Source organism: Stegodyphus dumicola, chromosome X1 (genome assembly GCF_044657685.1).
Source record: "Stegodyphus dumicola isolate Sdum_Otavi_A_Nest chromosome X1, ASM4465768v1".
NCBI classification, from domain to species: domain Eukaryota; kingdom Metazoa; phylum Arthropoda; class Arachnida; order Araneae; family Eresidae; genus Stegodyphus; species Stegodyphus dumicola.
Window position 1 is genome coordinate 61,473,839 of NC_140780.1, and position 14,777 is coordinate 61,488,615.

The following is a 14,777-nucleotide window of genomic DNA, read 5'->3' on the forward strand; positions in this document are numbered from 1 at the left end:
GCCAGCCTGTTCGCGGGATTCACCCCTCAGACCGAAATACCAATGTTCAGCGACTTACCGCTCAGCCGTCGATGGGCCCAGCTATAGAGCGTAAGAGAAAAGCTAAGGAATTTCCTCATTGCAAACATTATTCCCTATATCTCCGATGCTATCGCTATTTCCAGTTTTAAATCTACGGCTCCAATTCTTAATGTACATATTATAACTCAGTTAAATTGTATGTTTTACTTAAAAAATAAATCTGTTATATTTTTAATTAAATTGTTATACTAAAATTAAGTGACTGAAATGAAGAAAGCAACCTCTGCTGCAGTAGAAGTAAATACTACTACTCTGCATTTCCCATGCGTTTGCTTTAATATATGCGGAATTAGACTTTAAAATGAATTCCTTTCCAAATTTACCGCTTTAGTTTGTAGAGTTTCTGTTGTAATTGGAAGCTAAGATCTTACGGACCCTACTAGACCAATAGGCGAGTTATCGTTACTTCTTAAACAACTCACAAAATACTGAAGAAGGCTGAAATAACCTTTTTATTTAGTCCTAACGTAACAGAACAAGCAGGACTTGTGTTACAGATGAAACTGCCATTACTTGTGGATATTTAAATTAACATAACGTCGTTAAATTCAAACGCAGAAACGTTTGTCTAAGACTACATATAAAACAGATTAATTTAAGCTGGCTCAGATGTTTTAACCGGAGCGTATTTTAAAACATCGGGTAATAAGATGCTAAAGCCGGAATATAACTTTTAAGCAGAGGTGCGAACTAACAGCGAGGTGCAGAGGAAACTAACAGCGAAAGGCAGTTGCTAAAAGTTCTAATCTAATCCCTCATCTTTAAAACACCTCACTCAAATACAAAAAAACCTAATTTACATTCTGGGGAAAAATACGGAAAGGAGAATTTATAGAATCATAATAACTGGTTAATTAACATACTTTACAAATTATCAAACATCGAGCGAAATCTTTTAGAGTTAGCCTTTAGATATAACGCAAAATTGTTCAATTAAAACTTACGAGAACAAATTAATGCCGGGAAATTTCATGTCTCAATCTCACCCAAATGGTTTTAAAAGCTAAGACTTGCTATGAAATATTCGGAGATAATTTTCATTTATAGATAAACTCTGTAGAACAATCTGTATCATAAACTAGTATCCATAGCGGTCAAGGTTATAATTATCCCTAAAACGAATCGTTTTTAGGTAAACCTTATAAAGTCCTAGATTTCTGAGAGCAGCTCCAAGTCATCTCACTTTAAATTCCCGCATTTTCCCTTTCAGTTGAAGATAACCGGTGATAATCCATAGAGCAGCAACTCAATCAGATTGAAGAAACAGATTTAGCTTATGCATCTTTGTCGTATTACTATTACAGCTAATTCACCTACTTCAGGTAAATCGGGAATTCAGAATCGAACACCCATCTCTAAGCAAGAATTCCGAGACTAGGAGTAAAGTTCGGCCCCTCGCATGTTACCTGAAAATAAGTAAGAAGAATTTAACAGGAGCTCGCCGATCGAGATCCGCCCCACGAACCGCCCAGACATTCTGACTGACGTTCCTGGGACCAATGCGGGGAGACAGAGGGAGACTGTTTAGACCTGAGATCTTGAGGCTGTTACCGAATGATGGCAGTCGAGGCGAGAATTCGCGGATAAACGCACCTTGACGCGTTATGCTTTCAGGCAGCGCGCTATCTGAGGATGATCAAGTTGCAGTTAGAATCATGAAGGTAAGCTACATTCAAACTCTCAAATTCTGTGATCTTTGGAAAGAAATGAATTTTATTTGTTTTCTTAGCATTCTAGTGAACTTCGTTAAAATCAAAAAGGATATGGAATTTATATAAATGTGTATGTAAATCCTCCAAAATATAAAATGCTCTGCATGAAGAGTAATATTTTACCCCTATTTAAAAAAAAATTGTAAATTTTAAGATATTTAACTACGCAGGGAAATGGGTAATGGGGAATTTTATTAAAAAATTACAGTCACGAAATCTAATGCATTTAATTTTTTTTACTGCATTCTGAAACTTTTCATTATTTATATTCCATAGTTTCTTTTGCATTAAACATATTTTGTGATAAAATTAGTTAATATATTTTTTCGTGTTTTTTTTTTTTTTTTTTTTTTTTTTTTTTTTTATAATGTTTCTGATTGTACCCAATACATGTACTGAAAATGGCGAAAATTTTTTTATATCTGTGCAAAGAATTCAGAAAAAGTACTACTCTTTTAATATATGATATGTTTGGATTATTTTCACCGAATATTGCAATCAAATTGCTCATTTCCATATTTTAAATTCGAATTCACCTTTTGTGCATATTGCACGTATAACATTTGAGCATTCTTCCAATTTCTTTTATTTGAATCTTTTGCTATTTCATTTGTTTATTTATTTTATAAATATTTTACACTGAAATTGGAATTTTTTTTTTTTTTTTGTGCTATAATTTTAATGCTGTAATTATACATTACTTTCGATATATTTTCTAAGAGAGTGAAATTAAAATATAATTTTAAAAAATTAATCTTTTCAGTTGAGATGCTATATTTAATCCCCAATAAAACCATTTTAGCAAAATATTTTATATTTCTCATGTTTCTAGAGAAATTATTGCATTTTTAACAACTTAAGAACATAAATTTTCTTTTAAATTATTGATGGTTAATTGTATTAGAATTTATAAACACGTGTACCTACTCGCGACTTCAATCAATTAAGACATAAATGTATTTGAAGTGCGGGGGGGATGATAATATACAGATCTTATAGTCGTTTATTTTATTAACTGTTTTACTACGCGAGTTACAAAACAAAGTTGTTTGACTATGTAAGCTAACTTATTCATAAAAGAAAATGATGTAATAAATAGAATCATTTTACCCATTGGAGTTGATAAGTTTCGCAACCGATGAATTTTAATTTCTCAGGCTGAGTATTTTAAAGATGTTTAATTTTAGATCGGAGGGAAGGGGGGGAGTTCATTAATAGCTACAAGTTTTTTTGTGTGCATTTTGTTATATATAAAATGCATTAATGCCTTTGCAACAGAAGGAAACACCTCAATTTCGATTTAAGAAGTACCTTTAAGCGTAACTGTTCTTTTGAGAATTGCAGAAGGGGGAAGCACAATTTTATATGTTTTCCTGGAAAATGGATTTCAACATGAGAGCCTTTGTGATATGTCCTCGCCCTTCCTTTTATTTATTTATTTTTAAGGTATGCATCCTTAATTTTTAATTAGTTCTGAAAAATTTAATTATTTTTTTCTTCATGAGCTGGCTGCTGAAAAGTCATTTCTACTTTCTGTACGGATAGTTTTTATACCTGTTGTAAATGTGGAAAAATTTTATTATTAAACTGAATTAGAGTGAAAAATATGTTTTTGAATCTCAGAAAAGTTTCGACGGGATTTAAGAGGAAGTTAGTCTATTTGAATACGACAAAGCCCAGGTGTGTTATCTGCCTAAGAGGAGGACCTTTTTAAAGAAAACTGACCCGTATTCACGTTACACAAGGGAAAAACACAAAAATAAACAAAGCAGCCTGCCCGTTCAGCTGTGCCCGAACTCAGGTTCAACTACCAACATTCAACGTTTTAATTTTTAGGTACTGATGAAGCGATTCCAGGGAAGGAACTCACTGATAAGGTTTAAAATATATTTAATTTAATTTTCTTAATTTTAATTTAATTTGAATAATTGATCATTCAGTGGGCTATAAAAGCAGCTCGTCGCAACAGCCGTTAAAAACCATATTTTTATAACCGTTGAAACTCTGCTTCTTTCATTTTTATGTTACCAGATGCAGAAAATGAAAGTTATCAATATAGTTGTGTTTTAAGACAAGAAAGGTTTCTTTATCATTACGTCCTTCAAAATAAAAGGAAAACAATCTTTCTATAGAGATATATGAGGTGAGGGAGAGTTCAGTTAAAAATGCCAGTTTTCAATCAAATTAAAAGACGCTATGACAAAACTATATGTTCACAGTTGTCAATGAAATTCACGTGCAGTTTTTAACAACTACAAATGCGACTATAAATTTACATTACTTAATATAGCGGAAGTAGAGCAGCTAGCTGCATTTTTGATTAAGTAAAATCACTTAAGCGTTAAATTTTTTTAATTTAAAAACAATCCAAAAATTTAGTAACTGTGAATGCGTGACACAAAATTACATATTTAATAATGACTATGACTCAGTTTCAATTATTTTGCTATCTCAGAAACAGCTACTGATAATATGAATATATTTCAAGTTATGCGTAAGGAAGTCTTTCTTGAACTTCTCCCCTACCTATAAGCAGATACCTCGAAAAGAGTATACTTTGTAACAATTAAATAATTCAAATTCAAGTTTCTTTCAATTTTGTTGCAAATATTTAATGAAAAGCAGTTCTGTTATTAACATTTAATAAACTAATTACCGTTTAGAAAAATTAAAATAAATGAAAAATTACCGGAACATAAGATTAGAGGACTTAAAAATTTATCATTCGAGGAGATAGTACTGTGTGCAATTTAAATAATAAAAAATATTTGATAATAAATTTAAGTAATAAAAATGGTTTTTAAGATTATATATCACTTAAAGTTCTAGTTAACAGTGGGAGGATAGGAAAAAAAGTATTAATCATATAATAATAATAATCTTTTAGTGAATTTATTTCCTGCATTCATGCATTCTTCCCCCCCCCAAAAAAAAGGTTTTTTAAAAAAGAAAAGGGCATTACAGGGTGGGTGATATTTTATTTTATTCATTTTATAATGAATGTAAAAATTATTTTAAGAGTTGACGATTACGTCAGATTTAAAAATTTAAATAGCTTCTGACTCTTTTTTAACTATACAATTTACTGCTTTGATATGATTAAAAAAATTAAAATAATTTTTAACGTGTTCTTAAATTTTATATCAGTATATTAATATTTTATTGTAAAGATTATATTAGAACCCTCCAAAGAAATCCTATGTATTTTGAGGCTATAAGTTTGAAACATTTCTTAATGACCGAAAGTAATATATACTTATACAGCAGTGTATATGCATGTATGCGCAATCATTAGACTTAAGCCATGGAAAGTCACTGCCATTATTTATAGTATTAATAGTGAATTTTGCTGAATATACAGTAATAGTAATTTATTCTTTCATCTGTACTATAGACCGTAGTATAACGACTATAAGAAAATATTCTTAATGTAGCTTTATAATATAACTGCTTTGTAAAGAACTATGGAAACAATTATAAATCCAATTTAAGATTATTACTTAAACTCAACTTAGTCAACTTAAACAGATTAGTCATCGCTTGTCTTGTGGCTCTTCTTTTTGCCTACTTAAAAAAAAAAACGTTTGAAAGTATAAAATATAAAAAATGAAATGCTTTTGATTTGTCATTTTGAGACAAGGCCTGCTCGTCTCAAAACTTTACTTCCTTCCCAAATTCCTCCACTTTTGCTTATTGAGGAAGAGAAAACAAGAAAGAAGCATCAAAATGTTTAATCAAAGTAATAAAAGCAGTACCCTTATGTATTAATATCACATTTATCCGTGGATAATAAAAAAGAACGCACTTCTGGCATTCTGTTACATTTTTGTCTTTCCGAAGAATTACTTAATAAACTCCGAATTATTTTCTTTTCTTTTATATGAAACTTTACTACTGTTCAAAATAGCTAGATTTTTTTAGAAAATCGTATTGAAAGATTAAATCTAAGTATATATTTTTTATGTTAAAAGCTAAATTATGCTTGAATATGAAGCGGGAGATTATAAGGGAATCGAAATTTTAATACAGGTTATCCTACATTGTCTAAGTTGATATTCCACTTCATTTAAATAATTTCGCTGTGTTACATATAGCTGAAAGAAGTCAGGTTGAATTACAGGTACATGGAAATGGAAATAATATATTAAAAACGGGAATATAACATGTAATAATCTATTATTTACGATAAACAGTAACTGGTAGAATAATTTCGATAAAAGTTGATTACACAAATTTCCTATAAAATCTAAGTAAAGTAATTTTATCTGCTTGATTATTTAAGACAACAGACCCTGAAACTTGTATAATGCATCAATACGGTTTTCTTACCCGATAGCTCTTCATTAAAAAAAAAAAAAAAAAAAAAAAAAAAACCCTCTATTTTCGCATATTTTTATTTTCTTTCTATCAGAAGTGAGATAATATGACAAATCTGTCTGCTAAAACGATGCATCGCTTTCGCAAACTTTCTAAAATATCTGTATTCTGATCATGAATACTCTGGTTTAATTTTTTTAAAACTGTACCTTCATTTCTTAAATTTAGTATAATTTATTTACATCTGTGCACGTATAGATAACATCTTATTTTACGCATTATGTGCAAAAAGTGACATAATGTATTCATGTGCAAAAAGTGGCATAGATCTACAATTCTCTTTTTTTGTGAAATTTAGCACAAATTTATTTTTCTATGCTCAAATGTCACTTTTTCATTAGAATAGAGATTACATTCTGTGCGTTTATTCTAATGTCTCATGTTAAATATTTGTATAAAAGCGTCATTGTAAATTTTTGCTTCATTCTTTTATCATGAATTTCTGCCCAAGTTTTTCTAGAATTGTTCAAAATCATTTCTGCGCATTTGTAAATATTATACATTTTGAACGCAAACAAACTCACATTCCTAGCACATAATTCACATTTTCTGCTTTTGCATGCATCCAATTTATAAATTCATATCAGTTTAACTAGGGTTCTACTACTGAGAAGAAGAGGACTTTTGAATCGTGTTTTGTCCACTGGCTTCAAGCTATAACTTCTTAATCGTGGTACAATCAAACTGTCTAACAAGCAGAATCATCTTATCCTGCTTGTTATCTCTCGACTTGCATCCTCCGCTTTTGCCCCCCCGGCGAACTGGTATTAGTACCTCTCCGTCATGCGATACAATTTATTACAGTCGGGACTTTTTCCGTTCCGGGATGCGCTCAGAAACGGTTGAGTCGTAACCTTTACAGCAAAAAGCGGAGGGGCTTCAGGGAAAGAAAAAGAATTTGCAGTTGAAAAGGGCTGTTTTGCTACTTTATACTAAATGAAAGAGCACAAACCTATTGAGATAAATGTTAGCTGATGCAATACTGGGGATTATATTATATAATATGCAAAATAAGCCTTTGCTCAAAAGTAATTTAATCGAGATCTAGTTTAATGTTTGAGATGTCAGGGATAAAATTACTCAGTGTCCCAGCGGATCTGTTTTGCTAGAGATCGTGAGTGTAGAATATACTTTTTAAAAGGGCAATAAATTAAAAGAAATGGTTTAAAGATAATTTTATGATTTTATAATGGTAAACCAGTGCAATATTTAGCAACTTCTGAATTATAAAAATATTTGCAATATTATTTTTTGGGGGGCCAAAAACTTGAAAGTAGATATGATTAAAGAAATATGAATAAATATGAAACTATAAAAAAGTGAGTGCAGATAAGACTCATTGCAGATAAAAGCGGTAATAAAATATGATACATTGATTGGAAAAGGAAATTGATTTATACAGTAAAATGATTTAAGCGCAGCAAAGATTTGAGATTAGTTTGGCTTGCCCCCCCCCCCGTCATGAATCAAAATCAGGCGGAAGCTGAAGCTTTGAAATACATTCGTTAAGTACTAAAAATAGTTTTTTTTTTTTTTTTTTTTTTTTTTTTCGTGCCATAATTTAAACAAGTCGGGTACAGATGAGAAGCAATTTTTTTTAGGTTGCTATTCGCTAGTAAAAAGTCAAAAATAAATCTTATTAAAAAGGGTATTATATGTGATTATAATGATCAAATATTAGGTACATATATAATGGATATTACTAATTAAAGTCAGGATTAAAAATAACTATGAGAGATTCACAGAAATTTTAGAAAGTCCATTTTTCTAAGATCGCCATGTTGATTACAAAACCTCGAAGAATTAATTTAGTTTCAGGATAGTGAAGGATACGATTAATATTTTCTTTTAGAATTTGGAGTGTGTATTTAATTATGGCAAAGCACACTAGGGCTATCTGCCAAAGAGGAGGGATGCCTTCGTGGAGGACTTTCTAAGGGAAACTGGCTCGTATACACGTTACACATGGGGAAAACCACGAAAATGCCCATGCAGCCAGCCCGTTCGCGGGATTCGAACCTCGGACCGAACTACCAGTGTTCAGCGACTTTACCGCTCGGCCGCTGGTGAGCTTTTAGAATTTGGAAAGAATGCCGAAATGTTTAAAAATTTGTCTAATAAACGGTTTGCAAGCTACAATGAAATAAAAGCAGCTTATTATCTTGTAAGGTAAGATGTAACTTTTCCTTCCCCTTCAGTATAAATGCTGTTATCTTCAAATGAGACAAAAATCTAAAATAGTTTAATGTAAAAGCATTCTTTGTTTACGAGAACAAAATCAATATAAAATTATAATTTAGCTCATAAGCAGTGTTCTAATTTATTTGTTTTGCATAGAAACAGCATTGAGTAACGATAATGTCGAGAAATTTATTATTTGATCAAATTTGTCAAAAAATTTCTTCATATATGTATTATAATTCGATTTTGAAATCAGGGTAGCGCATCGTTGTATATTATAATTCAGTTTTGAAGCCATTGAAGTCTATCGTTAATTAATTAACTGGGATGCTTATTTCATTTGCATAAATAAATTTTTTTAAATGCAAGGTATAGGTACAGCTTAACATAAATTAGCTAATTAGTTAATTTCACAGTAATAAATTTCTGTTAATGCGACGCTCTTATTATCTCTGACATGTGAATTAAAACAGCTGTAACAGCTCTTGGAAAAGAGGCTGGTCGCTACGTATCATTTCTCTTTAAGACGTTAAGCAGATGTATCAGCAGATGGCCAAAAAACGCATAACTCGTAATTCATTTGTGGTCTGTTTACATCTTTAAGTAATGCATTTTCTTTATGTGAATTAAGAGTACCGAAATGTCTAAGGATTCCCATCCCAGTGATATTTTGTTCCATGAAAATATTCGACAAATTTCTCAACCGCGAACGCGTAGGCCGTACCCATTTAATCAAAATCATTTTTATCAAAACCGTTTAGCAGAGTGATCGTAATGCTTAATCTTCACTTGCAGAACGGGAATGAAAAGTTCAAGTTGCTGGACATGCTAAATCATTTTTTCTTGCGATGTGTAAGATCAATCTTTGGCCGTGCCGCCGTCAAAGGCGGAATGAAAGGGTGAAAATAAACAATCGCCCACGTTTGCAACGTGACAGAAAACAGGCACGTAAAAGTATCTTCTTACAGTAGCGTTAAGTAACACTAGCAAAGACCGTTCCGATGTTAGGTGGTAGCTGAATTTGAACTCTATGGTTGAAATAAGTCGTGGAAAACTGTAATTTATATTTATGTGGCGTGTTATTAAAAATAGTGGCTTAGTGCTATTTTTTAACATCAAATCAAAATTTAAAAATATAGCCTGATATCTGATTTTTGAATCAAAAATAAACGTTACACTACATTATTTTGTTTACATGCACGGACATAGTTTAATTATAGAAAACAGGAGTAAATTTAAACGCATCTTTCTAATATCTTATCTAATATTTTGTTATAATATCCAATATTTTATTATCTAATAGTTTATCTATCTATATTTATTAATTTAAAATAGCCTTCCTAATATTTTATTTTCCCAAATATGATTCTTTTCATAGGTATTTTAGATACAGCTATGTCATTTTACGTTCACAGCATTATATCCTAGCAGTTCTCTGTATAATACAAATCAGCAGTTGTTTTGATCTTCGAACTGTTCTGAGTATCTTCTTTATAAACAGTTATCATACAAGCTACCTAAAAAGATATCGTAGGGTGAAAACACTGAGTAAAAAGGTGTAAAGCTTTCGAATAGATCTCGTTTTTATTCCTCTTTAATCTTATTACATTTTTATTTCATTGAATTTTCGCATGAATTTATGTATCCAAAGTAATCATTACTATTACACCATATTAAAATCGTAATTCCTTTTTACTGTTTCGTGGTGTATTTAATTATGGCAAAGCACACTAGGGCTATCTGCCTAAGGGGAGGGATGCCTTTCGTGGAGGACTTTCTAAGGGAAATTGGCTCGTATACACTTTTTACTGTTTGATACAGTTGTTTAAAACTGTGAAACTGAATATTTGGAATCAGCTGTTTAAAACCGTGGAAACTACATCTTTCAATGAATTCATATTTGATTGGTTCAGTGCCTTTGTTTACACAGTAATCCTAAATGAAATTATAAAATTAACAAATCGAAGCGCAAGATCACCCACTTTCTTTGTTTTTCCGGATATTCAGCATTTTATGTATGAAGGTCATATGTGACTGTACCTACAAGTCTTAGTTCTTACTGTAGGAAAAAATTAAGGAAATGAACAATTTACCCGCACGTTTATGAAACTGCATTTTTAAATAGATGGAAAGTCTACGGCAAGGACAACATGCATAACAACTTTTAAACTAAGTAATATCTTCTTTATTTTTTCGTAAAATCAATAATTCTTGATTATAAAAATATGTTTTAGTTGCTATATTAGCTAAACAATCAACAACAAAGCGACTATATTCTTTCGACATTGAGGCAAATGAATTTATTTTTGTAAAAATGCATGTTAAAAACTCTACTACGTGTCAGTAACATTCCTTAGCTGAAGGCACAGCAGCGTCCGAGCTGCAAAGTCACAAATACTGGTATTTCAACCTGGGATCGAACCCCAACGAACACACTGGCTACATGGCTAGTTTTCGTGGTTTTCTTTCCCCATTTATAATGTGTATACGAGCCAATTTCCCTTAAAACGTCCTCTGCTTTCACATAGGCAGATAGCCCTCGAGTTGCTTTGCCTATCCTAACCATTCTTTAGCGGAAGATTTTTGAATCAATTTAAATTTCAATTCCAAATGAATTATTTCATAGGAAATATTAGTTTATCAATTTTATTTGCGTCTTGCAGTCTTGCTTTCAATTTTATTATTATATTTGTTTCTTTCGGTTTTATTTGCGTCTTGCTTTTCGGTTTTATTTTTATCTTGTTTATCACGCAAGTACCGCGATAAAAAAAAAAAAAAACTTCTTTAACGCGTAGGTATATGCATTCGAGTAGCTGAATAAGATGCCTTGCAGCTGTAAAATCGTATAATCTATTTTAGAATGTATAGACATGAATAAAACATTTAATGAGCATTGGTCATGACTATAATGTCTGACCAGTAGGTACCAGTGTTTAAACGCTATGCATCTGCGAAAGATTAATTTTCTTTTCTTTTTTGTTTAGATAGATTTTTAATATTTTTACTTCACACCAAGAAATTCTAATAGCAGCTTTGTGAGGAAAAGTTGATTTGAGTTTTCCACTTTAATATAATAAACGCTAAGATCAAATATTAGATTTTCTTTCCTTTATTCAATCTGAAAAATGAAGCACTTTACAGGGATTCTTCGCCTCTGGCTTTTCAAACACAAAATCGGGGAGATTTTTGATTCATTGCATTGACAAATACAATTCTTGTTATTTTAAAAAAATATTCGTAGCGTCATTTATTGTCATGAATTCATTTCGGCTACTGAAGGTATGAGGTGACGTGTTATAGGTATTATATTATTTCTGGTAATATTTACAGAAAAATTTATTGAAGTTTCAAACTGTATTTTATTTAAATTTTAATCATTATTTTCCTATTTTATGCTTCAGCAATAGTTCACATTTTACTATGAATAAGGCAAAGTTTTTTTTACATTATTCACAGCGCTTGTTTACATTTCAGATTCTTGTTGTAAATTAATTTAAAGGCTTGTTTTCACTTAAAACAGATTCCTCCCAAATGTCATAAAATTAATTTTGAACATTATACAACGGAAAATATGTAAGTCTGTATTAAAGAACAGAAATAATAACATTAAATACAATTTTAATCTCTAATTTAAGTTCCCTTCAGTCTTTATTTTAGTGTCCTGCTTTTTGCTTTCTTTCAAATTTACAATGCAAAGTGAAAAGTATTTTAGCTATAACAACTGATTACGAAAACAAAGGGATTTCGACTCCTCAGCTCCAATTTAAAATTCTTAATTTTCATCAGACCAGAAGAGAATGATTATTTGAGAAACAGCCGTAAGACATACGATATAAATATTTGAATCAGATGTATAAGAAGTTAGTTTTACTCTAGATGAAATGCAATGTCCTCTTTTTATAATCAATGACACAGAAATCGATATTTAATCAAAACAAAATTGCTAAACTTTCAGATTCGCTCAGCTGGAGTTGTCACTGTTTAATCGAAGTTGTTATCTTAAAATCTTTGGCAACTCCATAAATGTATAGTCAGTTTTCTAAGATAATGCCAAAGATAATCATACCAGTATCAGAAGAATCGGTTATTGTATTAGGTGTTTTAAACTAATAATGCGTTTTACTTCGCTGCATCACAACTGGTTCTCATCTGGTCAAGAGCCTGAGCACTTAAATTATGATACAATCCTACCGAATATATCTTTTCCTTTTCAGTGTTATGCGTACCATTTCTACTTCAAAACTGAGTCAGAAATAATTTACTGTGCTTGTATTTTAACTTGATGGCCATCAAGGTCCTTATTTTATGCAGAGATTTTAATTCTGGCATAAAACTGAGTTCCAATTTCTGTTATATTTATGTATGTTTCTATATGATTACAATCCTTATAAGTAGTAACTAGAATTGGGGCATAGTTCTATTATTAGCATTTTAATGTAAAACCAAACAGAAGCTTAGTGAACTAGATTTATTTTCTTTTATATTAAATTACTACTGAGGAGTAAGATAATGACTTTTTCACTGTTTGCAAAACTATGTGAAATTCTCAATCGAACTAAAAGAAAGTTGGGGAAAATTAAGAGTAGGCTTTGATACTGCAGTTCCAGTCATTACCTACGAAATTCAAAAAGCGCGCATTTTAATAAGCTTCATTCTTTGAATGAAGAATAAACAAATTACCTTTCAATGCATTTTAGTTCTAATTCACAAACATAAGTGAAAACTCAGCAACTTTTCCCTTTTTCAATAAAAATATCTTTTGTTGATAAAGAAATATTTTAGTTCTTTTTTTTTTTTTTTTAATTTGAAAAATCTGCGTAATAGCACAATTTCTGTGCAGCTCATCTTATTTACCACCTGTAGAAGAGACAAACCCGAAAGAATAATCATTCAATGTGATTCAGCATGAACATATGCTATATTATTTTAAATCTTAAGAAAGATGCATACAAATTACACATATTTAATAGCTTCATTTCCTTAATACTTCCAGATGTAGAAATCTTAATTTTGTTTTCTTTTCGTTGCTTTCTTTCTTCCCCTGCCATTTCAAGTCATTAAATAATTAATTTTTTCTAAATACACTGAGTTTAAACTTTCTTACTCAGAAGGACAAAAGACTAACTCGTGAAAGCTGCGTTTTAGATAACCTGTTTAAAAATTTTATAAGAAAAATATTTGAAAGGAAACCGAGCTTTAAAACTCTTTATTATTACAATGAAGCAAAATATAGTGAGATAGTGGAAACTATTCGTTTTTATTTTATTCAAACTGAAAATTATTATTAATTACACTTTATGCATATTTTAGAATTTCAAAATAGTTATGTGCAGTTTCACATATGCAATTATATATATTTCTTTTAATTAAATGACATGTGTAGTGAGAGAAGGATAAAAAATATATACGTCTTAAAATTTCTCAAAATGCTTTTATTTCTTCAAACTGAGAGAAGGAAAGCCTCCACTATATAACTTTTATTGTATTTTTTGGCATCACTTTGTTTTCAGAATTTCCCGATAAAGATTTAGAAGATACATCTGAACGTGGCAGCGATTCTTCTAACAAAGACCCGAAAAAGTCGTGAAAAGATGAAAAATTCCCCATTCCTCGAATAGGGAAATCCCTGCCAGAGGGGAGACTAAGATCCAAATACAATGCAATCTCAAAGACTGCTGTGAGCTGGACACTTTCTCTAAAAGAATCAGGCAGTGCTGCGTGAGATTCGACGATCGGGAGGCTGTCGGATAACACAATTGTCTTCCTCAACCCTGTTCAGTATTCCTGGACCAAACTTTCAATTCTCAGCCCTCTGTCTCTAGAGGAACGTGCTGCGCATTGGACAATGTACTAGGACAAGGAACGTCTTGTTAGGCGAACCCTATGCTTTCGAGCTTATGCTACGTAACCCTGCAACGTGACTTGCTTCTAGATAGGAAGTTAAGCTTGTAATTAAAACGTCTCTTTTCCTAACAATGTCAGAGCAGTTACGATTGTAATGTTCTGTTGGGAATAACAATAAGACATCTTTAAGAACTCGAGAAGCATTCGCACTCTATAATTTAGAACTTTTATGAAAACAAACTATGAAAATTACTAGAGTAAACATTTTAGCAGACTCTTTAACTTTTCTTTAAGATTTATATGATAGAATAATAGAAGTCAATAGTATTTTAAGATAAATGAGAAGAGACGTATAAGAATGAGAAAATTTGAGATTTTGAAAGTTAACACTATTTATATTAAAATTAAACTGATATCAGAGTTTATTCAATTAGCTCTTTTTCGAAGGGCATATTTAAACTGTTGTGTATACTCCTTTTTTGGCCTAACTCACACTGACTTGCTTTGGCTCCCCTTAAGTGTTTGTTTTGTTTCTTGAGAAACTGATTTTTGGTATAAAATTTAAGCTTAACTCTCCTTCAA

General features: G+C 31.0%; 1 protein-coding gene across 2 annotated transcripts in view; it reads left to right on the forward strand.

Moving 5' to 3' along the window:
- Positions 1 to 1,589: 1,589 nt before the first annotated feature.
- The window catches only part of Awh (LIM/homeobox protein arrowhead), a 148,519-nt gene continuing 135,331 nt past the window's right edge, over positions 1,590 to 14,777 (forward strand). For both annotated transcript variants that reach the window (XM_085807417.1, XM_085807416.1), the window contains exon 1: positions 1,590 to 1,742. In XM_085807417.1, the coding sequence (XP_085663543.1) occupies positions 1,686 to 1,742 (57 nt within the window). In that variant the 5' untranslated portion in view covers positions 1,590 to 1,685. The remainder of the gene's footprint in view (positions 1,743 to 14,777) is intronic.